The 27526-nt window shown below is 41.4% G+C and overlaps 2 protein-coding genes across 10 annotated transcripts in view; both read left to right on the plus strand.

Moving 5' to 3' along the window:
• The window catches only part of LOC112260440 (high affinity cAMP-specific 3',5'-cyclic phosphodiesterase 7A), a 47689-nt gene extending 29605 nt beyond the window's left edge, over nucleotides 1-18084 (plus strand). For 2 of the 7 annotated variants that reach the window (XM_024435549.2, XM_024435553.2), the window contains exons 2-13: nucleotides 1044-1113; nucleotides 2009-2098; nucleotides 3497-3651; nucleotides 3765-3828; nucleotides 4165-4260; nucleotides 4405-4505; nucleotides 4787-4918; nucleotides 6520-6611; nucleotides 15268-15412; nucleotides 15640-15736; nucleotides 15866-15946; nucleotides 16260-18084. In XM_024435549.2, the coding sequence (XP_024291317.1) occupies nucleotides 1044-1113; nucleotides 2009-2098; nucleotides 3497-3651; nucleotides 3765-3828; nucleotides 4165-4260; nucleotides 4405-4505; nucleotides 4787-4918; nucleotides 6520-6611; nucleotides 15268-15412; nucleotides 15640-15736; nucleotides 15866-15946; nucleotides 16260-16486 (1350 nt within the window). In that variant the 3' untranslated portion in view covers nucleotides 16487-18084. The remainder of the gene's footprint in view (nucleotides 1-1043; nucleotides 1114-2008; nucleotides 2099-3496; nucleotides 3652-3764; nucleotides 3829-4164; nucleotides 4261-4404; nucleotides 4506-4786; nucleotides 4919-6519; nucleotides 6612-15267; nucleotides 15413-15639; nucleotides 15737-15865; nucleotides 15947-16259) is intronic. The other 5 variants (XM_024435551.2, XM_024435554.2, XM_024435552.2 and 2 more) reach the window with 3 other exon arrangements.
• Nucleotides 18085-18187: 103 nt separating this feature from the next.
• Nucleotides 18188-24212, plus strand: LOC112260442 (armadillo repeat-containing protein 1). 3 transcript variants are annotated; one of them, XM_024435556.2, is made up of 8 exons: nucleotides 18188-18692; nucleotides 18779-18843; nucleotides 19019-19187; nucleotides 19424-19515; nucleotides 20098-20287; nucleotides 20519-20635; nucleotides 21858-21932; nucleotides 22224-24212. In XM_024435556.2, the coding sequence occupies exons 3-8, from the start codon at nucleotides 19026-19028 to the stop codon at nucleotides 22413-22415; spliced, it is 828 nt and encodes a 275-aa protein (XP_024291324.1). In that variant the 5' UTR covers nucleotides 18188-18692; nucleotides 18779-18843; nucleotides 19019-19025; the 3' UTR covers nucleotides 22416-24212. The 3 variants fall into 3 exon arrangements, with proteins under 3 accessions (XP_024291324.1, XP_024291326.1, XP_024291325.1); XM_024435558.2 differs by lacking the exon at nucleotides 18779-18843; XM_024435557.2 differs by lacking the exons at nucleotides 18188-18692; nucleotides 18779-18843 and having other exon boundaries at nucleotides 18856-19187.
• Nucleotides 24213-27526: the final 3314 nt, after the last annotated feature.

Below are 27526 nucleotides of genomic sequence, written 5' to 3' on the forward strand. Positions count from 1 at the left end.
AAGTCCAGAAAAATAGAGGAAGGGAGGGGGAGGAGAGGAGCATAAAGAAATAAAAACTGTTAAGTTTTGTCAAATGTTGTAGTTTTTGTTGTTTATGGTTTAGGACACCAGTGGGGACCTGTTAGGGTTCCATCATTTGAGAGCTTTTATCATTAAAGACTGTGTCCAAAATCATTGAGGCGTCTTTGGGTGGTGGGAAAGTGAGTGGTGACATTTGAGTGGTTCTCTTTGCTCAATGTGGTTTGTGTGATTTTTCCCTGTGGCCAATACTGAAACCCATCCTGTTGCTGCTAATTAGACAGCATTCCCTGGGTGAGCAATTTCCCACAGGCCAGCTGTGTTTTAGCTTCATTAGCTGAAACTGAGCTTGGTCAAGGGTTTGGACAACAGTACTGGGAATCTATCACAGATCCCTTTTTTTAAATACCTTTTAAATACGTACTTTACCAAGAAGAGGCACATTTAATTGTGAGTTTGTCTTGAGAGTTTGATGAGATGGATAACTGAATTGGGACAACACAGAGTTGAAATAAAATATCTGAATGTTTTGTTGAGTTGGAAGAAATAGTAACAAGGAATAACAGTGCATTTCTGTTCATTTACCAAACTTGCTGGTGTTTGGAAGAAACTGTGTGCTCCAGGGTCCTCTCTCTCACTGCAGGGAGCTCTGCATGACCCCTGAAGTGTAAAGAATGACTGGGTCCTGCAGAGGGCTTTAATGTCCTCCACTGTCACATGGCTACAGCTGCATGTGACACAGCAGAAGGGCACCCCTCACCTCCCCTGACTGTTACAGTAGAAGTGCCGCAGAGCAGTCACTCGGGGAGGAGAGGCGGTTCGTTCAATGTTTCTGTTTTTACTGCGTATTATGTTACCAACTCTGTGAAATGTGCGTCGTAAATGCTTTTGTAAGATCACCCACTGTAGACGTCTGACTGTGAAATTCTTCACACGATTCTACATGTAAAATCGGTGCGCACTCGGCCAGCAAACTCTATTGGCATGTCTGAGGCCTTAATGATCCCTTCCTTGTGTCCTTTCAGAGACGAGGGGCGATCTCTTATGACAGTGAGAATCAAACAGCTCTCTACATTCGGATGCTCGGTACGTATGGTATGATATTCACTTGATTTTTCTTAATCCATATATATTGAAACGTATCGTATGACCCTTTTCACCACCCATATGAATATTGATGATTTAATTAATGTTTTGATGCATGTTTGTTAATTAGTAGATAAGCAATAGCTCTATTGCTGTCCCATGTCTAATCTTGTATGTACATCTATGGGTAATCTTACCCAGCAAGGTGGCTGGTAGCCTAGTGGTTAGAGCATTGGGCCAGTAACTGAAAGGTTGCTGGTTAGAATCCCCGAGCCGACAATGCTCTGTCGATGTGCCCTTGAGCAAGGCACTTAACCCTAATTGCTCCTGAAAGTTGCTCTGGATAAGAGCGTCTTCTAAAAATGTAAATATAAGGTCTAATAGTACTTTAGACATACTGACTAAGAAAGGGTATGTGTTTCTGTTTTACGATCCTGTCTCTTATGAATACAGGATCTTTAACACGTACTCTTTCTTAGTCAGTATGGCTAACAGTTCTTAAGATGTTTTGTATCACAGGCGAGGAATGTAAGATGTCTCCCAACTAGATAACTACCCAACTCTATCTAATATAACTGCAGAGTCTGTTTTGATCTAGTCTGAATAGAGAAGCCTGCCTCTCTATTCAGCTCACTGACACCAGTGTGAATACTAATGTGTCACAGCCATGCTTCCTCTTCAGCTGTGTCTGTGTTGCCTCAGCCTTTGCCTCCCAAAGGGCACGCTATCCCCTATGTTGTGCACTACTTTTGACCAGAGCCCTATGGGTCCCAGAGCCCTATGGGTCCTGGGAATAAGGAGCTATTTGAGACACAGCTCAGTCTCTGCAGGCCCAATGCTTTATTAAATGAAACACCTATTTATTGCCAGTACCTTGAGGACCGTGTTTTCCCATTCCTTCTAGGAGATGTGAGAGTCAGAAGCCAAGTGGGGTTTGAACCGGAACCAAGAGGGTCCCATCCTTACTTGTATGTCGATTTCCGAACTTTGCACTGTAAGTATGAACCAAAAACTCCCATTCATTGTGTGACCACCGCTTAAACCCCTTCTATCAATAAAGAAGCTGAACCATTTTACAACCCATGATTTGTTGCTTGTAGCTCTTATGATTGACGTAACCCTGTATGATAACTTGACTTATGAATTAAATGGCAGATGTGAAGTGGACACTCAACAATCCCTCATCTAAATGTAGGCAAGATACACATCCACATACTGTAGTGGATATGATTATATCATTTCAACTAATATGACATTTAAAACGGTCATGTGCTTGGAATTAATGAAATTAAAGCATTTGATATTATTCACTTGTCAAATTGGATCTTCTGAAAAGGTCTATGAAAAGACCATTGTACAAAGTCTCTCTAACAAATTGATCAATGGAAGCCATCCAGCTGGCTGTCCTATTGACGTGATCATATGTGTTGTGTTTGCTGACTGTGTAAAACTTTCCAGCAATCAATATTGCATTTTTAGAATGTTTTGGGACCATCGTCCATTAGACATTAATCCTGGCTTTGTTTGTTAATGCCTTGATCTTTCCAATAGTTTTCTAGAATGCAGGTTTGCTGCAAAAGGCCGTTTGAGGCTTGCTAGTCTGCCATGGTTGGTGAGTGTGCGTTGACAATGCAGTACTCCGACTGGTGGGCTGCCAGCTGGCTGGAGAATGGGCTGCTGTGTCAGCAGCATGTCTGCACACTCACACCGCTTTGCACTAGTCACAGTGGTGGGGGTGGCCACGGCATGGCGGGCTCCTCTCTTGTGTTTGTCCTCTGTCAATGCTACTCACTGTTTGAATTGACTTGGGGCTCTTGACACTACCCACGTCTTTTCAAAACGTTTCACAGTTAACAGGTTATTATTCTAACTTTCGTGGAATGCATCTGTTCTATATTGAGGTTATTACAGTACAGTATTAACCCTAATGTTATTGCATTTTTTGAGTTAAAAACAATCTTTGTCCTCAATGATATGCTGTGCTCTGCTTTTAGTACAGAGTGTAGATTAGAGTTGTGTGCACATACGGAGAATGGAATTCTGTAATAGAACTGTTTGAAAACCTTTCAGTGTTCTAGAGCTCCAAAAGCCAACTGATGGTGTTTTTTAAATATTTTCAAAATCACAACACCAATGCATGTGAAATAGTTAGCTAGCCAACTGCAACTTGAAATATTACTTAGCTATGGGGAAAAAAGGTGGTAAGTGAACTTCTGGCAGATGTGGAGATGGACATCTCTTGAAAGCTACTTGAAAAATAATGCAACAAAGCATCATGTTACTCTTACCTGGAAATGAATTAAGTTGTTAGCTATATAAACTCGGCTTAGCTTTAGAGCAAAGTGAGTACATTTCAACCATAGCTAATCATCCTGTGCTTTTGTTTCCACAGCCCGACCCCAGTCTGCGGGGCCTGTGTCTGCCAGGAATGTCCGCAGGCTGCTGAGCTTTCAGAGGTACCTCCACTCGTCACGGTTCATCCGCGGCATCCCAGCCTCCAACCCACTAGGCTACATCCTTGATGATGACTACACAGGTCAAGCCAAGGTTAGCAATCTATCCAGCACAATACTTCCTAAATATGTAAGTATTGTAGTATCACTGAGTAAAAATTGGTCAGGTGATAATTGTAACCCAATATAATTCTTCATGTATTTCAGTTAATGCTGGAGAAGGTTGGAAACTGGAACTTTGACATGTTCCTTTTTGATAGACTTACAAACGGTAAGGTGTTTTCCTAGGTGATTGTTGCCCTCTACTGTTTAAGAATTGTAAATGCAATGCATGCCTGCTTTATTTTCGCACCCTGACATGTATTGCTCTCTCTTTTCATTTGGAAAATGTTCAATCGCATAATAGTTTTCTATAAATGTGGATGGAGAATGACGTGATTTTATTGTGGATGGTGTTTTGCTAGTCAGACTAGGTAGATGTGGTTAGAGTTCAGCTTTAGATTAAGGAGGACTATTACATCATGTGTCCCTTCCTTTATCTGGTATTACAAACTGCAGTGTTATTATGCATTTGTTGATTCATTGTTTCTGTTCTGCTTACTTACAGGGAACAGCCTCGTCAACCTGACCTTTCACTTATTCAACAGTTATGGGTTAATTGAGCTCTTTCAGTTGGACATGGTTAAACTTAGAAGATTTTTAGGTATTGAAATTAAATGAAATACACCGTATTGCACTGGGACATGGGTTTATTTAAACCCAATATTGTCTACTTGAATGAAGTGGTAATGCATAGTTGAAACTCTCCCCAAGTGAAATGAATACGTAATGTTGTTGTTGTTGTTAGTCATGATTCAAGAGGACTACCGCAGCCTGAACCCCTACCACAATGCAGTCCATGCTGCGGACGTGACTCAGGCCATGTATTGTTACCTGCAGGAGCCCAAGGTGAGAGGAAATTACACTGTTAACCACTAACAAATAACTCCTCTACAACTGAATGTCCTCAAAACAGATCAATACTCTTAAGCTTTTCACATTTCTTTTGAAAATGTGTTTATTTTTTGTAGTGTTTTATTTTGTAGAAAGATGTGTAGGTTTTTGTAAGTGCTGTAGCCTTCAAAATGTGTGGACCAACAAAAGTATAACCTACAAGTACACCTGGAGAAGTTTGTTCCAACTGTACCTCTTCATGAGGAGTCTGATGAGGAGGGTTCTGTGTTTTGCAGCTTGCTGAGACGATGACTTCCTGTGATCTCCTGCTGGGTCTGCTGGCTGCTGCCACCCATGATCTGGACCATCCAGGTGTCAACCAGCCTTTCCTCATAAAAACAAACCATTATCTAGCAGCACTGTACAAGGTAAGGCCCTATACTGAAAATAGCCTCTGGGCTCAATGTTGTTGCTTGTGGTGATAAAACCATTTTTCCAAACTGGGATCAATAACGTACTACTCCACTCCACGAGAGTCGTCCTGTTCTTTCGACCACTCGATTGGTCTAAACGTTTAAACATATTTTTCCATATATATACAGGCACACCCTGTGTTTTGAATAAAACCAACTACATATGCACTGAGCTTGTCTGACGCTTTAAGCACACAGTTTATTAATTAAATAATTAAGACACGCAAATGACTTAAGAAAGAGCCCGATGGACATGCCGTGTTAGGCAATAATTGGGCTACACTGATAACTTGAGCTTGGTTCCCAAGTTTCTAAACCATACCAAACCGTCTTTGGTATACAGTAGTGTCGCAATAATATTTGAATAGAGGAAGTATGATCATAATCATTAGGATATTTTAGCGATCTGCAGTAGACGTCCAAAATGCCCCCCAGCCTACAGCACTTGAGATGCGCTCTAAGGCTATGGATGAGAATGTGAATCATTTTCAAAACTTTAGGTCAGTTGTATGCTGCTTTGCGATCAATTAACAGCAAGGGTTACATTAAATAGGCACAATATTTTTTACTGACACATTTGGCAATATTCAATTCATACGCACAAAACATATAAACAAAGGCATTCACTGTGAACGCTGATACATGTAGGCCCTTCATATTTAAACTATACACGGCACTATGTTCAATTTATGAAATCAGTTATTGTTTTCTTCCTCAAACCGTGAGCAGCACACAGGGATGTTGATTCACACGGCACTAGTATTATCAGTGGACCTTGGAGTTTGCCAAAAACAGTAGGTTATTCTGGTTGGAATTGTTACTCTCCTACCATGTACAAATTACTGACATGGCAGATTCGGCGGGACTAAAATAACAGATGTTTTGTGCACATAATTACATTACCCGACCAACCCCAGTAAAACTAATCCTGTCCGAATAGGGCTTAAGGCAAGGGCTGTTTCCTCGCCTCTGCTGCTACCCCTGCTGCATTGTTCTCAATCCCAATATGCTAATTTCGCTGTTATGCACATAGCAACATAGGGAAAGGCGCCAATTCTACAGCGCACTAAAGATTCTGTTTCAGAACGGCGGGCAGCTACCATATCCAACCCGGAAGAAAGTGCATTTAAAAAAATATATATTTGATTTAGATTGCACCATTATTTTTGACATATACAATTGCAGTATCACATGCCTTAGAGTGATGGACTGTGCCATCACTGTGGCCTCCGCAATTTATTAGACCACTCAGACAGGTGTCTTGTGCACCATGAAAAAATGTATTAATTGTGACTGCTCGACTAAAGAAATCTCGGTCGACCATCAGCCTATCGACCAAACAATCGACCAGTCAACTAAATGTGGTTAGCCCTACTCTCTACTCATCATTATTTTAGTCTCTTTGATGGATAAGATGTTGATATAGTTGTCCATAAAATGTTGAATGACTTTAAAATACATGTTAATGGTTGGCATCAGACATCATCTAGCCCATGTACAATATAATTACCTCTTTAATACTCTGAGTATTTTTTGGGTTGTGTTTTCCATTGTAGAATAGCTCAGTTTTGGAGAATCACCACTGGAAGTCTGCTGTGGGCCTGCTCCGAGAGTCAGCACTCTTGTCCCACCTTCCCACTGAAGACAGGTCAGTTCAGAGACCGGGCATCTTCTATAACATTCTTTATTTGTGCCCTCCAGGCAATTCTATACAGTGCCTTCGGAAAGTATTCAGACCCTTTGGCTTTTTCCACATTTTGTTAGGTTACAGCCTTATTCTAAAATTGACTAAATCGTATTTTCCCCTCAATCTACACACAATACCCCATAATAACAAAGCAAAAACAGGTTTTTTGAAATGTTTGCTAATTTGATAAAAAATTAAAACCTGATCTCATTTACATAAGTATTCAGAGCCTTTACTCAGTACTTTGTTGACGCACCTTTGGCAGCGATTAAAGCCTCAAGTCTTCTTGGGTATAACGCTACATGCTTGGACAAGGAAGATGGCGCCGACAGACATGGCAACACTGCTTCTCGCTCCTCAGCAATTTTGCAGTATTTTTTTTCTTACAATATTAGCATAGATTTTTTTTTTGTGTTATTACATAAAGCCGGAAATGTAAATGTAGTGACGCCTCTTGCACTGAGATGCAGTGCCTTAGACTGCTGCGCCACTCTGTTGAACTGTTGGATATCAGAACGGTGGTAACTCACCAGCATTACGACCAGGAACACGACTTTCCCGAATTTGATCCTTTGTTCGTAGCCCCCAGGGCAATTGAACTTATCCCAGATGCTGCTCCAAGACACTGCCAGCGGAGAGAGGTATTTGGAGTGGACTTCTAGTCAGACTCAAGAGGCGTGCACACCATCCACCGCTTCCGAGTGTATTACTCGCTAATGTTCAGTCTCTGAACAATAAAGTAGACGTGCTCAGGGCGAGGATCTCCTTCCAGGGACACATCAGGAACTGTAACATACTCTGTTTAATGGAATCATGGCTCTCTCAGGACATACTGTCCCCGTCCATATAGCCAGCTGGGTTCTCAGTACATCGCGCAGACAGGAATAAAGATCTCTCCGGGAAGAAGAAAGGTGGGGGCGTATGTATCATGATTAACTACTCATGGTGTGATTGTGATAACATACAGAAACTCAAGTACTTTTGTTCACCTGACCTAGAGTACCTCACAATCAAATGCCGACCGTATTACCTCCCAAGAGAATTCTCTTTGGTTAAAGTCACAGCCGTGTATATTTTCCCTCAAGCCGATACCACGATGGCCCTCAAGGAACTACACTGGACTTTATGCAAAGACTTTATGCCGCTTTATTGTAGCTGGGGATTTTAACCAAGCAAATTTGAGGAGAGTGCTACCGAAGTTCTATCAACACATTGACTGTAGTACCTGCTCTGAAAAAACACTTGACCACTGCTACTCCCCCTTTCGAGATGCCTACAAGGCCCTCCCCCGCCCTCTCTTCGGAAAATCAGATGACGACTCCATTTTGCTCCTCCCTTCCTATAGGCAGAAACTCAAACAGGAAGTACTTGTGCTAAGGTCTATTTAACACTGGTCTGACCAATCGGAATGCATTTTGATCACGCAGATATGTTCTGGGTAGCCTCTGAGAATAACTTTGACGTATACATGGACAAGGTGACTGAGTTCATCAGGAAGTGTATGGGGATGTTGTTCCCAATGTGACTATAAAAACCTATCCAAATCAGAAACCGTGGATAGATGGCAGCATTCGCGCAAAACTGAAAGTGTGAACCACCGCATTTAACCATGGCAAGGTGACTGGGAATATGATTGAATACAAACAGTATAATTATTTTCTCCGTAAGGCAATCAATCAGGCAAAACGTCAGTATAGAGACAAAGTAGAGTCGCAAATCAACGGCTCAGACACGAGACGTATGTAGTAGGGTCTACAGACCATCACGGATTACAAAGGGGAAACCATCCACGTCACGGACACCGAAGTCATGCTCTTTTTCACCCTGAGGATAACACACTGCCACTGACGCAGCCCGCTCCCAAGGACTGTGGGCTCTCGTTCTCCATGGCAGATGTGAGTAAGACATTTAAGCGTTAACCTTCGCAAGGCTGTCGGCCCATCCCTAGCTGCGTCCTCAGAGCATGCGCAGACCAGCTGGTTGGAGTGTTTACAGATATATTCAATCTCTCCCTATCCCAGTCTGCTGTCCCCACTTGCTTCAAGATGTCAACCATTGTTCCTGTACCCAAGAGAGCAAAGGTAACTGAACTAAATGACTATTTCCCCGTAGCACTCACTTCTGGCATCATGAAGTGCGTTGAGAGGCAAGTTAAGGATCATATCACCTCTACCTTACCTGACACTCTAGACCCAATTTGCTTACCGCCCCAATAGATCCACAGACGATGCAATCACCATTGCACTGCACACTGCCCTATCCCATCTGGAGGAATACCTATGTAAGAATGCTGTTCCTTGACTATAGCTCAGCCTTAAACACCATAGTACCCTCCAAGCTCATCATTAAGCTCGGGGCCCTGGGCCTGAACCCTGCCCCGTGTAACTGGTCTTGGACTTCATGACGGGCCGGCCCCAGGCAGTGAAGGTAGGAAACAACTCCACTTTATGATCCTCAACACTGGGGCCCCACAAAGGTGCGTGCTCAGCCCCCTCCTGTAGTCCCTGTTCACCCATGACAGCATGGCCATGCACGCCTCCAAATCAATAATTACGTTTGCAGACGACACAACAGTAGTAGGCCTGAATACCAACAATGACGAGACAGCCTACAGGGAGGAGGTGAAGGCTCTGGAAAATAACCTCTCAACATCAACAAAACAAAGGAGCTGATAGTGGACTTTAGGAAACAGCAGAGGGAGCACGTCCCTATCCACATCGACGGGACCGAAGCGGAGAAGTTCCTCAGCGTACACATCGCTAACAATCAGAAATGGTCCACCCATACATACAGTTTGTTGAAGAAGGCGCAACAGCCCTTCTTCAACCTCAAGAGGCTGAAGAAATTTGGCTTGTCACCTAAAACCCTCACAAACTTTTACAGATGCACAATTGAGAGCATCCTGTTGGGCTGTATCATCGCCTGGAACGGCAACTGCATCGCCAGCAACCTGCAGGGCTCTCCAGAGGGTGGTGCGGTAAGCCCAACGCCTCCACCGGGGGCACACTGCCTGCACTCCAGGACACCTACGGCACCCGATGACACAGCAAGGCCAAAAGGATCATCAAGGACATCAACCGCTCGCGCCACAGCCTGTACACCCTCTTATCATCCAGAAGGCGAGGTCAGTACAGGTGCATCAAAGCTTGGACCAAGAGATTGAAAAACAGCTTCTATCTCAAGGCCATCAGACTGTTAAATAGCCAACACAAGCCGGCTACCACCCGGTTACTCAACCCTGCACCTTTGAGGCTACTGCCCTATATACATAGACATGAAATCACTGGCCATGTTAATAATGGAACACTAGTCACTTTAATAATGTTTACATACTGCTTTACTCATCTCATATCTATATATTGTATTATATTCTACTGTATTTTAGTCCAATGCCACCCCGACATGGCTCATCCTAATATTTATATATTTCTTCAATTCCATTAATTTACTTTTAGATTTGTGTGTATTGTTATGAATTGTTAGATACTACTGCAATGTTGGAGCTAGGAACCCAAGAATATCTCTACACTCGCAATAACATCTGCTAAATGCAGTACCAACCAAAAGTTTGAACACACCTACTCATTCAAGGGTTTTTCTTTTCTTTTTACTATTTTCTACATTGTAGAATAATAGTGAAGACATCAAAACTATGAAATAACACATATGGAATCATGTAGTAACCAAAAAAGTGTCAGTCAAACAAATCAAAATATATTTTATATTTGAGATTCTTCAAAGTAGCCACCCTTTTCCTTGATGACAGCTTTGCACACTCTTGGCATTCTCTAAACCAGCTTCATGAGGTAGTCACCTGGAATGCATTTAAATTAACAGGTGTGCCTTGTTAAAAGTTTGAGAAAATCAGTTGTGTTGTGACAAGCTAGGGGTGGTATACAGAAGATCACATTATTTGGTAAAAGACCAATCGGTTTGACAACATCCGGTGAAATGGCAGAGCGCCAAATTCAAATTGAATTACTATAAATATTAAACTTTCATGAAATCACACATGCAATGCACCAAATGAAAGCTACACTTGTTGTTAATCGAGCGGCAGTGTCAGATTTCAAAAAGGCTTTACGGCGAAAGCAAACTGCTATTATCTGAGGACAGCACCCCATCAAACAAAGACAGGCAATCAAAATTCAACCCGCCAGGCGCGACACAAAACTTAGAATTAAAGATATAATTCATGCCTTACCTTTGACGAGCTTCTTCTGTTGGCACACCAATATATCCCATAAACATCACAAATGGTCCTTTTGTTCGATTAATTCCATCGTTATATATCCAAAATGTCAATTTATTTGGCGCGTTTGATCCAGAATAACACCGGTTCCAACTTGCGCTACATAACTAGAAAATCTCTCATAAATTACCTGTAATCTTTGTCCAAACATTTCAAACAACTTTCGTTATACAACTTTAGGTATTTTTTAACATAAATAATCAATACAATTTAAGACGGGATAAACTGTGTTCAATACCGGACGAAAACAAAGAAAGCATGTTCCAAGTCGTGCACACAAAATTATTAGAGTGCACCTGGAGTGACACAGGAAAATAACAGGGCTACTTCTTAATTTCTCTAAAGAAAAACATCAACCAATTTCTAAAGACTGTTGACATCTAGTGGAAGCTATAGGAACTGCAAGCATATTTATATTAAAACGGCCTTGCCATAGAAAACCAATGGAAAACAGATTGACCTCAAAATGTTTTCCCTGGATGGATTGTGCATGGAGTTTCGCCTGCCAAATCAGTTCTGTTATACTCAGACTTATTCAAACAGTTTTAGAAACGTTAGACTGTCTTCTATCCAAATCTACCAATTATATGCATATCGTTGAAAATAGCTGAAAATAGCTGAAATAAATCATTCTCTAAACTATTATTTTGCATTCCTAAAATGAAGTGGTGATCCTAAAACAGGGAATTTTTACTAGGATTAAATATCAGGAATAAGGAAACTTAGTTTTTAAATGTATTTGGCTAAGGTGTAAATAAACTTCTGACTTCAACTGTATTTTCATCAATGTGTCAAGAGATGTAGTATTAAAACACTTGAGTCTCTCCCTTGATCCTGGTCCTGGCAGTGTTGTGCAGACTCAGGACAACTGAGCTTTGGAGAAATACGTAGATTTAAAGAGGAGTCCGTAATTTGCCTTCTAATGATCATGATCTTTTCTTCAAATTAGTAAATTAATTTATCACTGCTGAAGTGAAAGCCATCCTCTCTTGGGGAATGCTGCTTTTTAGGTAGCTTTGCGACAGTATCAAAAATACATTTGGGATTGTTCTTATTTTCCTCAATTAAGTTGGAAAAATAGGATGATCGAGCAGCACTGAGGGCTCTTCGATATGGACGGTACTGTCTTTCCAAGCTAGTCGGAAGTCTTCCAGTTTGGTGTCTTGCCATTTCCGTTCCAATTTTCTGGAAGCTTCAGGGCTCGGGTATTTTCTGTATATGGAGCTAGTTTCTTATGACAAATGTTTTTAGGGGTGCGACAGCATCTAGGGTATTATGCAAGGTTAAACATCTTTGGGTAGGTGGAGGGAGTCTGGAAGTGCATCTAGGAATCTTTGGGTTGTCTGAGAATTTATAGCACATCTGTTGATGATCCTTGGTTGGGGTCTGAGCAGATTATTTGTTGCAATTGCAAACGTAATAAAAAGGTGGCCCGATAGTCCAGGATTATGAGGAAAACATTAAGATCCACAATATTTAGTCCACGGGACAAAACTAGGTGTGGCTTTGGCAGTGAGTAGGTCAGAGACATGTTGGACAAAACCCACTGAGTCGATGATGGCTACAAAAGCCTTTTGGATTGGGTCTGTGGACTTTTCCATGTGAATATTAAAGTCAACAAAAATGTGAATATTATCTGTCATGACTACAAGATCCGATAGGAATTCAGGGAACTCCGTGAGGAACGCTGTATACGACCCAGGAGGCCTGTAAACAGTAGCTATAAAAAGTGATTGAGTAGGCTGCATAGATTTCATGACTAGAAGCTCAAAAGGCGAAAATGCAGTCATTTAAATTTGCTATCGTAAATGTTAGCAACACCTCCACCTTTGCGGGATGCGCGGGGGATATGGTCACTAGTGTAACCAGGAGGAGAGGCCTCATTTACCACAGTAAACTCATCAGGCTTAAGCCATGTTTCAGTCAGGCCATTCACATCAAGATTATGATCAGTCATTAGTTCATTGACTTTAACTGCCTTGGAAGTGAAGGATCTAACATTAAGTAGCCCTATTTTGAGATGTGAGATATCACACTCTCTTTCAATAATGACAGGAATGGAGGGGGTCTTTATTCCAGTGAGATTGCTAAGGCGAACACCCCCATGTTTAGTTTTGCCCAACCTAAATAGAGACACAGCCACGGTCTCAATGGGGATAGCTTAGCTGACTACACTGACTGTGCTAGTGGCAGACTCCACTAAGCTGACAGGCTGGCTAACAGCCTGGACCCTGGCCTGCACCCTGGCCTGCACCCTATCTCATTAATTCAAGTAACTGACACATCTCAACATCAACTGTTCAGAGGAGGCCGCTTGAATCAGGCCTTCATGGTTGAATTTCTGCAAAGAAACCACTACTAAAGGACACCAATAAAACGACTTGCTTTGGCCAAGAAACACGAGCAATGGGCATTGAACCTGTCATCCAGGCAAAGGGAGGCTACTTTGAAGAGTTTAAAATATATTTTGATTTGTTGAATACTTTTGTGTTATTTCATAGTTTTGATGTCTTCACTGTTATTCTACAATGTAGAGAATAGTCAAAATAAAGAAAAATCATTGATTGAGAAGGTGTGTCCAAACTTTTGACTGGTACTGTATGTGTACGTGACCAATAAAATTGCATTTGATTTATTTGGGAATTTGTCCCATTCTTCTCTGCAGATCCTCTCAAGGTTTGTCAGGTTAAATGGGGAACGTTGCTGCACAGCAATTTTCAGGTCTCTCCAGAGATGTTCGGTCGTGTTCGAGTCCGGGACATTCCGAGACTTGTCCCGAAGCCACTCCTGCAATGTCTTGGCTGTGTACTTAGAGTTGTTGTCCTGTTGGAAGGTGAACCTTTGCTCCAATCTGAGGTCCTGAGCTCTCTGGAGCAGGTTTTCATCAATGATCTCTGGACTTTGCTCTGTTCATCTTTCCCTCGATCCTGACTAGTCTCCCAGTCCCTGTTGCTGAAAAACATCCCCACCGCATGATGCTGACACCACCATGCTTCACCGTAGGGATGGTGCCAGGTTTCCTCCAGACGTGACGCTTGGTAATTCAAGCCAAAGAGTTCAATCTTGGTTTCTTCAGACCGTAGACTATTGTTTCTCATGGTCTGAGAGTCTTTTTTTTTTTGTCTTGTGCATTTTACTGAGGAGTGACTTACATCTGGTCACTCTACCATAAAGGCCTGATTGGTGGAGTGCTGCAGAGATGGTTGTCCTTCTGGAAGATTATCCCATCTCCACAGAGGAACTCTAGAGCTCTGTCAGAGTGACCATCAGGTTCTTGGTCACCTCCCTGACCAAGGCCCTTCTCCCCCGATTGCTCAGTTTGGACGGGCGGCCAGCTCTAGGAAGAGTTGGTGTTTCCTAACTTCTTCCATTTAAGAATGATGGTGGCCACTTCGTTCTTGCGGACCCACAGTCCTGTATCTGAGGTCTATGGACAATTATTTCTTGGCTTGGTTTTTTCTCTGACATGCACTGTCAACTGTGGGACCTTATCTAGACAGCTGTGTGCCTTTCCAAAGTATTTCTAATCAATTGAATTTACCACAGCTGGACTCCAATCAAGTTGTAGAAACATCTCAAGGATGATCAATGGAAACAGGATACATCTGAGCTGAATTTTGAGTGTCATAGCAAAGGGTCTGAATACTTATGTAAAAGGTATTTTTGTTTTTACTTTTAATACATTTGGAAAAGTTTCTAAAAATCTGTTTTTCGAAAAACCTGTTTTTTGAAAGCACTGTATATATTGCACCTGTAGGAGAGATGCTTTTGTTAGTGGAGACGGAGAATGACCGGACATCCTCTGTGACTCTGAATTGTTTTGTTGCATGCCATGAAAACATTTTGATTGGATTAGGATCTTTATGTAACGTGGTTGATTTTTGTTTTATCAGATCCATGTGATTACTGCTAGCATAGACTTATTGTTGTGTTTGGTACTTCTTGCAGCAGTTCATTTGCCACAACTTGGTAGAAAAATATGAATAGGTTTAAGCCCTTGGAGTTTTTCATCATGTTTTCTTTAACTTTATTAAATTGATTTTATCTAGTGAGGTATATTAGTGAAGAGCTAGGGTTCTTTCCAAAGTATAATTTCATCCATCCATTAGGCATAACCCTTGTTCGCTGTCAGATCTAGTCTATATTTAACTACATCTACATCCACTAAGACATTTAGTTTATGAAATACTAACTATGGAGTCCCCCGATTTAGCTAATTTAAATGCATCTTCAGACTTCAGTGTAATCACCCATTGCCATTGGAACATTGCAGTAAAAAAAGGCTTTACCTTTTATGTTTATGAAAATGACTCCGCTTCATTAGTATGTGCTAATGAATATTGATTGGATGCTGTTGTCATTTAGATTGAACATGGAGGAGCGGCTTGGATCCCTGATTCTGGCCACGGACATCAGCAGGCAGAATAACTATTTGTCAGAGTTCAGGACACACTTGGACAAGAGAGACCTCTGCCTCACTAACGGAAGACATCGGCACTTTATCCTTCAGGTGAGCAATGTGTGCCAAATAACAAAAAGAGCATTCATAACTGTATTATTCATCACCCTTTTCCACTGTTGTGGCATTGAGATCATCTCAGAGGCAATGAAGTGTTGCTAAAAGTGAATCGTCCATGCAGTTGAGGCTGATGGAGGAAAGGGAGCGAGCGAGACAGACAGCGATATGTTGTCCTTTTCCTAAGTCTCCGCTCTGTTTTCCCCATTGACCCTGTAAAGATAGCTCTGAAGTGTGCGGACATCTGCAACCCCTGCCGACCGTGGAAACTCAGCAAACTGTGGAGCGAGAAAGTGACAGAGGAGTTCTTCCATCAAGGTACTATATCATGAAACCCTGTACTGGGCTAATCCCCTTTAATATTAATCTAGGTGTTTATTAAGAGTGCACCTATGTGTGACAGTATGGTTTATATAATGAGTATTAACCAATCCTTCTTTTCATCAGGTGACATTGAGAGGAAACATCATCTTGAAGTTACCCCACTCTGTGACAGGCAATCCAACTCAGTTGCCAATATACAGATTGGTAAAGTTACCCCTCTTAATCTAAGTCCACTATAAGCATATGATTAATTTAGATTTGATTATGATTTGGTTTCCTGTCCAGGGGGTGTACGTCAAGCTGACTCACGCTACAGAAACAATAGATCTTCCTGCCCTCTGGGCCATTCTGGCTTGGACAAGGCTATGTACTGTACTTGTAATGATTTAAAAATGTGTCCTACTTAATATTTGTACATTTGCTTGTGGTTGGGTTTTTCTCCTCCTGACTTGAGCAGCATTTTGTGATTTATTAGTCAGAACTTGCTCTGAATGAGAGATGTCTCCTTCCCCTGCAGGCTTTATGACGTACGTGGTGGAGCCTCTATTTGTGGAATGGTCACGCTTCTCCGACACACGGCTGTCCCAGACCATGATGGGCCACCTGAGCCTGAACAAGCAAGGCTGGAAGGAGGGTAGAGACAAGCAGGAGGCTAACACTAGTAGGGCCTCAGAGGAACAGAGGACTTCTGCTGCCAAGGACTCAAACTCCAAAGAATTACCTCAGGGAAGTAAACGGTCATGACTCACCAAGAGAGTGAAGCGTCAGGAAGCAAAGAGAATCTCCTCACAGGACAAAAATTACATTACCCATCACTCCCCGCACCACAGCACCTCAGCCACATGCTCCCCATCTAGGTTGACCACTGTTTTTGTTTTTCACATAATTTAACTTAATTTATTGCATTTGGACCCTTTACTTTAACAACATAGAGCAATACATAGATACCTCATGTTGCTTCTGCTGTATTTGTTTTCCATATTTTATTTATTTTTTACTGTAGTTCTGCTCTGACATCCCTAATTTGACATGCCACCCTTTGAATAGAGACCCGAAGGGAATTATTTAAAAAATACCCTTCTGATTATAGTGCCATCTGCAAACAATTTGTTTTAATGTTTTTAAAGTGAGGAAACCTTGTATTCAGAGAGAGGTTCATGTTGAGTGATTGAGACAAGCTTCTGTGGGTTTCTCTATTTCAGACTTAGTAATACTTCCTCGTACAATAAATAATGTGAAGAGCCCACTTCACTGCTGCCTCTTTTTACAAGCATCTACTTTGTGTTGTATTTTACAAATTTAACATTGGTTCTGTAAAAAAAAAAAAAAAGTACATACTGTATGTGAATAACCACTCACATGAAATAGTTGTCCTGTACACACTGAACAAACATCTGATTGCAGATCAACACACCAAATGCCCTGAAACGACTGTTTTGGTCCGTTTGTTGCTACTTGCACTGTGAACTCTAACATGTCTTATGACCCAAGACTCAGTCAGCTCAGAGACTAATTGTGTGGAAAAAAAGTATATTGGATGTGGTATGAAATCAATTTCTTTCTTTACCTGTATGGTGTTGGGGATTTAACCATAGTCTGATGTTTTGTTAGGGGGGGAAAGGGGGCATGTGTGTGGCCTTAACCATAGAAATAGAATATAGATTCTATTTCTATGACCTTAACATTCTTTCAACACTTGAATAACCACTCTTCCATATTAGTAACGGATGACCAGAGTTACGTGTGTTGAAGGTATAAACAGCATGACTACTTATTAAGAGAAATTGGGAGGTCTGCCTCTGGTAGAGCTGCGCCATGACATACAATGTTATTTTAGAGAGTTGAAGCCATTTTCTAAAATGCAAACAGGCAACATTTAAGACTGGCAACGGATGCCTTTTAAGCTATGCACAAAACTAAGTGACCAAACCAGTTGTTTTTTAATAAGGTGGATCATGTATTCTCAATGCATTGTCCGACTGTTTGCCTCTGATGTGGAAGGAAATTACTAGGCATTAGTAGATTGGTCAGTCAACATGAAACATTCCATATTTAATTTATTTTTGGTATTGTTTTTTTTGATTCTATACACAAGGCACGATCGTGTCTCTGGTTGGACGTTCAGTACATTGAATGAAAACCGGTGCTTTTCATTATGGCAAAAAAAAATGTATTTTCTGGTAACTGAAAGACTGTTTGATATAACTGTTTACCATTTTGATGTAAGTCGTTTTTGGCTAGAAACTTGCGTGGCAAACTATTTTGTGAAAAGCTTTGCCAAATTGATATTTTGATACTTGCCAGTTGCAGTTACATTTTCATTAAAACAACTTGTCACGCGTGCTTGCTTTCTTTTCCTCTCTTTTAAGCAGTCTCAGTCGTTCTTTACAGTTCTACAAATAATGTTATATTCTCTGTGGTGTTTTGCAAATTCGAGAAAATATTTATTTAATGTTTTATTAAAGATGTTGGAGTATTCATTCGGCCAATTATGTTACAAAACGTTTCTTAAACTAAATCAAACGGAACTAAATCAGGAGGGACCTAGACATAATTAAATGTTAGTAATTTAATAGGATATCTGTGGGACCTACCTGAATTTGTCCAAAAGAAACTCGTTATAGTTGAACGTTTTGCAACTATTTGGACTAATGATTACATCACAGATAACTAAGCTTTCTCTCTGATCTGTGTTTTGTTTAAAAATATCATTTTGTAGAGGTCTGACATTAATACAGATCTAGGATCAGTGCATTGAGGATCCGTGTTACAAACTAAACCGTAAAACTGATCTTAAATCAGGATGCCGGGGCATCATCTGACATCACGCACCAGGTATAAGAACAATGCAGCTGAATGGCTTGTGAAGTGGGCATGTCGCTCCCAACGTCCAATCGGAGACGTTTATATTGCAGAGTGGCCGCTTGGAACAGTCCTGTCCAGTTTGTCGGTAACTGAATACCACATTTTGTAATAATAATAACAGAAAATAAAAGCGTCTAGCTACATTTGTGTTATTTTACCCGTTGGATTTAGTTCATGCTGTCTTTCTTGGACGCTGTGTGCACATTGTGCAGGTCTGAACAGGCATTTATTTGAAGGTAAACGGCTGTGTTGCTAGCTAACGTTAGCTACATACTGTGTTTACAGTATATTATTAAACTTACTATTGGGCTAGCTAATACATTTAATAGCAAAAGTTGATGACTTGTTTCTGAATGTCATCCCCTCCATATCTTCTCTCTCCCTGTCGATTGTCTTGTATGGGTCTGTAAGAGGCATCATGAGTAGGGAGCCAGACGCTTTGGCTGTGGTGAACCAGTTGAGGGATCTTTCTGCAGATCCTATGAACAGAAGAGCTATTGTTCAAGACCAAGGTTGCTTACCGGGACTCATCCTTTTTCTGGACCATCCCAATCCCCAGGTTGTCTACTCAGCACTCCTGGTAAGCCCCCCTGTAGTGGATGCATTGCATTCTAAAAGTCAATGCACCTAGTTACTGAAGTGACTGGGCTGCTTTGAAGTCTGTGTACTAGCTACTTACACCCAACAACAAATAAATGGTTGTTGGGTGTCTAATCGTAATCTTAATTCAAATACCATGCTCCTTAACCTTGTAAGTGAGGATGTCATTTTGCTGTTGGTGAATGTATTCTCTTGTGTTTCTTGTGTCCCCTTCAGGCTGTTCGCTACCTCGCAGAATGTCGTCAAAACAGGGAGAAAATGAAGGGAGAGCTGGGGATGATGTTAAGTCTTCAGAATGTCATGCAAAAGTGAGTATTTGACCCTTGCGAAAGCCCAGATCATGATTGTGTAGTCTCACTCATCTTGTCTGTTGATATCTTTGTCAAATAGAACATATTTGGTATTCTTTGCAACTGTTCTTTGCAAAAATCCAACTGGTCCTAAACTCATGTCAAACACTACATAGCTCATCTTCTTAGACCCAGTTGGGTTGCTACCGTGTTGTCATGTGGTGTTGCTACCATGCTGTGTTGTCATGTGTTGCTGCCACGCTATGTTATCGTCTTGGGTCTCTCTTTATGTAGTGTTGTGGTGTCACTCTTGTCGTGATGTGTTTTGTTCTATATATATATATATTTTTATAATCCCGACCCTGCAGGAGGCCTTTTGCTTCCGTCATTATAAATAAGAATTTGTTCTTAACTGAATTGCCTAGTTAAATAAATAATAAGTAGAGAAACAAACATTCTGAGCCAGAGCTAGAAGGTATTTTTTAAGTGCTGCAAAACTGTATTTGTAATTTAATTGGGTCTCACAATTCAGTTCCTGTACATTAATACTGTTGAGACTAAAGATTTTAGTCATCTAAAAATCTATTCCCCCCCCCTTAGGACAATCACCCCAGGAGAGACTAAGATGCTGGCCTCAGAAATCTATGAACTCCTCCAGGCTTCTAACAGTGTGGATACAGACAAGCCTGAGGAGGGGCCCTCTTGCAGACGCAAGGACCAGTTCTTCCTGGGATCCACCAACAAGCGGGCCAAAACAGTGGTCCTCCACATACATGGCTTGGATGACTCTGTGAGTGCCCCAATACTGACCAATACGTGTATCAATAAGGAGACGGGACACTGTCATGTTAGCTCCAGTAACATATTTACTAAGATAAAACCGGATATGTTACACAGAGCATTATGGGTTCTGTAATACATCATGCGTCAATAAGTAGCTATTAGCTCAGGTGACAGTTCTTGTAGTCCACTATAAGAGGTACAGTGAGTTTATACAGTTATTCCCATTAATCTCCTCCAGAGCCGGAGGAGCCTTTGTGAAGAGTCCTTGTTGAAGATCCGAGGTGTCATCAGCTTTACATTCCAGATGGGCATTAAGCGGTGCATCGTCAGAATCCGCTCAGACCTGAAGGCAGAGGTGAGTCGCATCCTGTCTGTCCTATTAGCCAACAGCATGTTCTAGGGAGGCAATGGAGGCCAGAGGCGAGTCTGTCTAATCTCGGCAACCCAGAACCAAAATCTCGCAGCTACTCTATTAGGTTCTGGGGGGAGAGGTATGAAGGCTCATCACTGCATTCTGTATCAGGAAGTAGGCTCACCCTCCTTGAAGTAACGTAGATAGATGCATTGCACTCTTTTGTTTATAAAGCCCTTCTGCATGAACTTCCGCCGTACCTTACTTCATTGTTAACTTATAGACGTACGAGATACCAGAACCAGTCTCAGGGATGGCTAACTCTGGAGATCCCTTCGAACTCCACTGAGTTAGGTAAATCTGCTTTTAGATTTTTTGCACCTTACTTATGGAAAAATCTTCAAGGCTCTCTAAAATTGGATGAGTTGGTGCTTCTAGGGCAATTCAACAAGACTGATGGAGGACCTTTTTACTGAAGAATGTATGTTTTCTATGATTGTGTTTTGCTTTTAGTGTATTAATGTATATATTGATGTGCACAGGGTATATAGATGTTTTGATGTGTATACAGGGCTCATCTGAGAAACAGACCTTGGTCTCAGCATGACTCCCTGTCGAAATAAAGGTTCAATAAAAAATACATAAACCTTGAGTGAGTGGCAGAACCAGAATGGATCCCCTTTGGTAGGTCAACCCAACTCTCTCTGCAAGTCTTGGGCAGGTGTCTTGGCCAAAAGTCCCCTTCTGGAAGATGCCAGGTGTAGGTTCACACCCGCAAAGTCTTGATTTGTCCAAATGATATATCCAGCAGTTGCTCCTCGTTAAACGCCTGTCCACGAGCACCCTCAGCATGCTCGGAAACCTGACGCATCCGGTTTTCAGGGGAAATGAAAGAGAGCCTGTGATGTGCCTTCTGCTTTTGGACCTGAACCAGTATTTCTGAGTTAACAAGGCGACACTCCATCTTAACTCCTCCACATTTACTGGATTGTTGAACAGTGCAGAAGAGAACCTCCCCCGACAGTTATTTTTCTCTCGCCAGGACCAGTAAGAAGTCAACTTTGCTGATGCGTTTCTTTTACGCCTGCTTCGTTAGATTAGTCCACGAGAGATTAAGGTGGCAGACAACCTGCTGTTCTGTTAGAACATTCTGGAGAGGGGATGGACGAGTGAATAATGGCTGATGTGTTGTTGGTATTCATTTAAACCTCTGCTTCCTCTGTAGGCTCTGGGTTCTGCCATCGCCTCAACTGAAGTAATGAAAGCTCAACAGGTGGTCAGGGGAGAGGATGGAGAAGAGGTTTGTATTTCTGAATGAACTCCCAGTGTTTTGTTTCTGTTGTCTTAACAACAGCCTTGGTTGAATCAATGTTTTATATACTTTCTGTTGCAATTGATTTACCCGAGAAGATCTGTTTTGGTCTACAAATATTATCAAGGAATTATCTTATCTCAAGGATAAAGCTTACAGAAAGGAGTTGGGTAACTAATTCGAATCTAAATTCAAATACCGTGCTCCTTGACCTTGTATGCAGGAATGTCATCTACCTTATGCTGCACATTGAATTGAACACTTCCTTTTGCTGTTCAGGTAATCATCCCATTCCCAGAGGATGGTTCGGTAGCAGTGGAGCAGAATGTGGCTCTTCCAGACTACCTTCCAGAGGAGGAGAGCCCGTCCCATGAGCCAGACAAGGCTGTGACCTGTGTGGGCACAGGGCAGGATGGAGCAAGCTGGCTAGGCACTGCAGCTAACTTCCTGTCCCGCTCGTTCTACTGGTGACACTCCCAGACCACCCACACCTCTTCAGATACTACAGATACAGAATCAGGCTCCCAGCTGCCAAAGAGCTGGACTGCCAAAGGCAATGTGTAACAACAAACTATTCCAATGCGTGTACAGTACACACATGCACCCACAATCTCACACCCACCTTGCACCATACAGAATCACCAAGCCATTAAGCGAGAGGACTGGCTTCCGGAATTGATTCTTATTTCTTATCTTTAGGGTTCTGGTTGAGAGCTAGACTATTCTTTTCATGTAAATGTTTTGAAAACCAAATTGTCTTGTTGTGAGGAGCATTATTGTGGCAGCATTACGACTTGATCCATCAGAAAGGGTCCAAACGTTACCACAAAAATAATTTCCTGTAGTTAGAGCACTTTTTTTTAAGGATCTGAAAGCGTGTTTACATTAAGGGTCTTTTTCTCCCTACCTTTTTATCTGACTTTTTAGACCAAGAACTGACCCATCCTCCCCTTTTTTAGCAATGGGTGTTCCAGAATATGCAGTAATCAACGTGTGTTCAGTTATCGTGCCTTTCGTTTCATTCTGTTTACATGTAGACCCTTGTGACTGACTGTCAGCATTAGATCTGAAGTGTATTCTGCCTGTAAGGCTCCCTGCTTTGATATATTCCAAAGGTTACTGATGTAGACATTGGATAAACTCCAATCTAGGTACTCTTCAATTCCAATGCCTACTGAAATCATTAATGGAATCTGTCGTGAGTTATGAGAAATGTTTACAGGACTGGGTGGCTGGTTGAGACCGTTTTCTCTCCAGAAACAGCATGGAGATTTTACAGTCTGACCACTGTGGTGTCATGGTGTCATGACAACGTGGTGTCATGCATTATCAGCTTGTTTTATGTTAAGTATTACTCATTCGAAGGACAATATTAGAATATCTTTCCTAAGGAAGAGCATTGTTCCTCTTTTAGGGACAGCCTCTGCCATTTCCCCAATGTCTTGCATGATTTAACACCGCTAAAAATAATACAAGGCTGAACGTAATCTCTCGTGGACAGACTACATAAACATAAATGGTTAAGCATCTGACCAAATTACATGAGATTTAAGTTCTGGTTCAACCAAGATTAGACTAAGCCTAACAATAATCATCTCTGAATATATGTTGATGGAAACAAACATTGTTAGATTTCATTGGAGATGGATTGGCCAGCAGTGTCCTTAACCTGTCGTTAAAGGGAGCTCAAGTGGATGCTGCCATAGTTTAGGGTTGTCTGTAAGTATAGAATTCTGGATATTTTGGTTCAGTCTATATAGTGGATCAATTGCCCAACCTCTGAAATAGCTATGCTATCAGTGCATGTTAGTGTATGAATGGGAAATGTTTATTATTATGAGCTTATTACTGTTCATAGTAAATCTCAGCATAAGAAGTATTCAGTTTGGACCACCTATTTTACAGGTAACAACCTCTCAGTGGGAGAACTTTCAAAAGAGGTTACCTTTTGAAAGTGTTTCTTGAAAGTCAATATCTGTTTGTGGAGGGGGGGGGGATCCTTGTATAGAATTGTCAAGCAGTGTCCTGTTGTCCACTCATGTATTTGTGTTGTCTCATCCTGTAAAGACTCCCATCTCGTACAATCACACCTGATTAGATTGTGTTCATCATGCTAGGGCAGCATACTCTATAGTTCACACTCATCAATACTGTGCATTGGTTGCCAATGAAGTCGTTCACAAAGAAATATGTAAATATATTTGTCTTGTCATTGACATGCTTTTTGTTCAGAAACCATTATTGGTTAAACTATCATGATTTAAGTCAGCCTTTTGTTTGTCAGCTTTATTTGACTCAGGTGACATTTCTATCACATAATCCATGTATTTTAAATTAACCCCCAAACATGAAATATTTCCTTTCCCTCCTGAATATTAATGGGTAATTCCACTACTTTTCAACCTCATTTTCATTATCTCCAGCACAGTACCAGTGTCTACCGGCAATAAAATACCCTCCCTCTGGCTAGAATCTCATTGCAGATTTTGAAAATCACTTAAAATAATAAATAAACCCTTTTTATCCTGCACTGTGATGTCACAAAGAAGCATTTTATAGGACCTTCTCTTTTTAACTTAACCACAGATAATAGAAACACTGTTTTCAGACATGTAGACACTGGTTTGGTGCTGGAGATAATGAATGAGGTTGAAAAGTGAATTGCTCTTTTAACATTACAACCTATTTATGCCCGAGTTGTTTCTTTCCACCAATACAGAATGAACACCTATCGCACAGGAATGTTATGTAAAGTATGTATGTGCATCACACATTGATGTTTGCTGCCTGTCAGTTTGTCTGTAGGGTTGTGGGCCATTGTGTTTTGAGAAGTGTCTATCACTTTAATTTAGTGTTAGTGTTCTGTATAGTAGATAACTAATGCTCTTATCAGTATCGAAAGAGAGTCAAACCAACTGACTTGGCTTCCCTCTAATGTACTGTACAGTATAATTCACTTGTGATTGCATTCCCATAAAAGTGGAGAGAAACAGAATGTTGGTCCCCTGGGACATTACTAAAGGGCCTTGTCTTAGAGCTCCTTCCCATAATGCATGTTCTTCTTGCTATTACTTTGGACCCAATAGGCTTGGCAAATGTCCAACCTCCCACATCTGAAACTAGAGGGGCCCTGCAGAGGAGAACAGAACTGAGGATTATGCTATTGTCTGTCTTGGCCAAGGGCCTCATTTATAGGTTTAGACTACAGCTCTCGCCACTGACTTGCTGCAATCCCAGCGCTCATGGAAGCTGCTCAACTGCAACCTGCTCAACTGGAAGACAAACATGTTTCAACTTGCACTTCCAGACAGCTATGTCCACACAACAAGTCTTGATGTTGTTGGGTTGGTAGGTTATTGAAGTAGATGTGAAACAGTTGCAAGACAGACAGAAAAGAGCAATGCCGTCGTTGTCTTGGCAGACTGTAACTGACTGACAATCCCAATGAAAATGCAGAGGAAGCAAAGTCCCATGTGACAGCATCAATGGGATTCCCTTTGGGAATCTGCCTGCTGTCGTCCCCATAGCGACCCTTTTATTCACATTGCAACAATGGGCAAACGATTCAGCAGCACACTCCGTGCATACTGTAAGAACAATCAAAAAGGAAGCCTCTGCTTTTTACCCTTGTATTCAGGACCTTACCCCTTCGTCTGAAATACAATGAAATAGACATAAGGTGTCAGTGTTGCATCACCACTGCAGTTTGCCACCAAGCCGCTTGAGGTGAATGAACTGAGAAATGCTTGATCATATAGACTGTGACTATATATATTCTCTTTTATTTTGTAATGTTAATACATTTTGTTTTTAAAAGTCATCCAAAATGATCCATCAATAACAGTAGAATATAATACTTCAGTTAATCTTGTGATATTACAGTAAAAAGAGCAGAAAGAAACATGCAGAGACATGATATGTTAAAAAAAGGTGGCAATTTACCCCCTGACAATAGCTATTCCCATACAATACAATATGTTGTGTGCATGAATGCTGTTATGTATTAGGCTTCCGCTTAGTACCCTCTATTCGTAGTTACTAGTGGATAAGACTTTTGTCGTCAGAGGGGCATAAGAGAGACCTGTGCCAAGACCTACTGAAAGCTGTTACCTAGCAACACAGAAACTACCACAGGGGGGTTTTAGGGACAAGAGGGAGGTGGCATGAGAGAGGCCACAGGACGTTGATATAGCTATGCTAAATAGAATAGTACTTACCGTGAGTGCATGTAACATTATTTTGAATGAGAACCACTAACACCATTATTGGTATTAACTCTCAGAGCCTGTCTGAACTTGCTGTGGGTGGAACAAGCAAATGATAATGGCCATACTGAAATCTCAATAGAGGTTGTAGATGATTTGTTGCTGTCACAGCAAGTGTGTCCTTCAAGAGGGGCTAGAGTATGGGGAGCACATAGCTCAGAGTATCTAAATAATGTATCACCATGCAAATATGAGAGGGGGTGGAGTAGCCTAAAATTTGAAATATTTATGTTTTAGCAATGCTATGAATGCCATCATAGCCCTGACCTGCACTTCCTTAAATTACCTTGTTTATCCCCTTTCCCTGTTTGGTGGTATGCAATCAATCAAGATCAATTAACCAAAATGTTGAATCATTAAAGTCATTATCATTAGTTGAGGTAATTAGGTAATTATCGCTATTTGGAAAATGAATGGCTCATTAGCTTTGCTGTATATTTAATCTCCTGCGCTCCAGATTTGTTGTGATAAACCGTTTTTCAGAGTATTACAACTTTCCCCCCGAAGTTGATTCTTTACAACAACCATTTAAATCTGAGTGATAAGATCAACATGTGATCCTGTATCTGAACGTCAAGAGAGACAAAACGTCCAAATACTGAACACCGGCCTCTATTGTGTTGGGCAGATTAATCCAAATTTACATACAGGTCTTTTTTTGTAGCTTGTCTGTTGGACGCTAATGTTGTAAACTGAGGATCATGACACATTGAAGGTCATTCATGCCTGGTTTCATCTTGAGGGGAGCCTATGTAGAAGAAGCAGAGAGAACAGACCAATGAAGTCCCAACCCATATGGCACTCCTCCCACAACCAGCTGGGCTCGCCATGTGTGGCGGCAACACACTGCAACATGCATGGAACACACACACACACACACACACGCACACGCACACGCACACACACAATTCAGGTCTTGCAGAGTGTGTTTATTTAGTCATTACTGTGTCTGAACCAAAGACAGTCAATAGGCTATATAGAGAGTGTGGACTCTGCTGAGGTGACTACAGTAAGTGTGTGTTAATGGACTATAGTACCATGCCATCATCCAGGCAGTTCATAGTTAACAGATTGGTTTTGGCTTATTTAGAATAGCCTTAGTGAAGCTGATGCTTCATTTCACCCAGAGTACAATGGAATGCAAATATTTGCAGATGGTACTGTAAAACTGTGCATTAAATTGCATCACTTGTATACATTTACATTTTGTTCCAAGAGCTAGCCACCCCCCATGGCCATTTTACTAGAGGCCAGAATCTTTATACCTCTCAACCTCGTCAATTTGGCCATAAGTGTCATTGGACCTGAGCCAAGCCA

This window comes from Oncorhynchus tshawytscha, linkage group LG10 (genome assembly GCF_018296145.1).
Source record: "Oncorhynchus tshawytscha isolate Ot180627B linkage group LG10, Otsh_v2.0, whole genome shotgun sequence".
Classification (NCBI taxonomy): domain Eukaryota; kingdom Metazoa; phylum Chordata; class Actinopteri; order Salmoniformes; family Salmonidae; genus Oncorhynchus; species Oncorhynchus tshawytscha.

Excerpts from the sequence above, each read along its gene's own strand:
- LOC112260442 (XM_024435556.2), top strand. The coding sequence starts at position 19,026 with ATGAGTAGGGAGCCAGACGCTTTGGCTGTGGTGAACCAGTTGAGGGAT. Across the intron at positions 19,188-19,423 it reads TTGTCTACTCAGCACTCCTG|GCTGTTCGCTACCTCGCAGA; the intron begins GTAAGCCCCCCT and ends TGTCCCCTTCAG. Across the intron at positions 20,636-21,857 it reads GCTCAGACCTGAAGGCAGAG|GCTCTGGGTTCTGCCATCGC; the intron begins GTGAGTCGCATC and ends CTTCCTCTGTAG.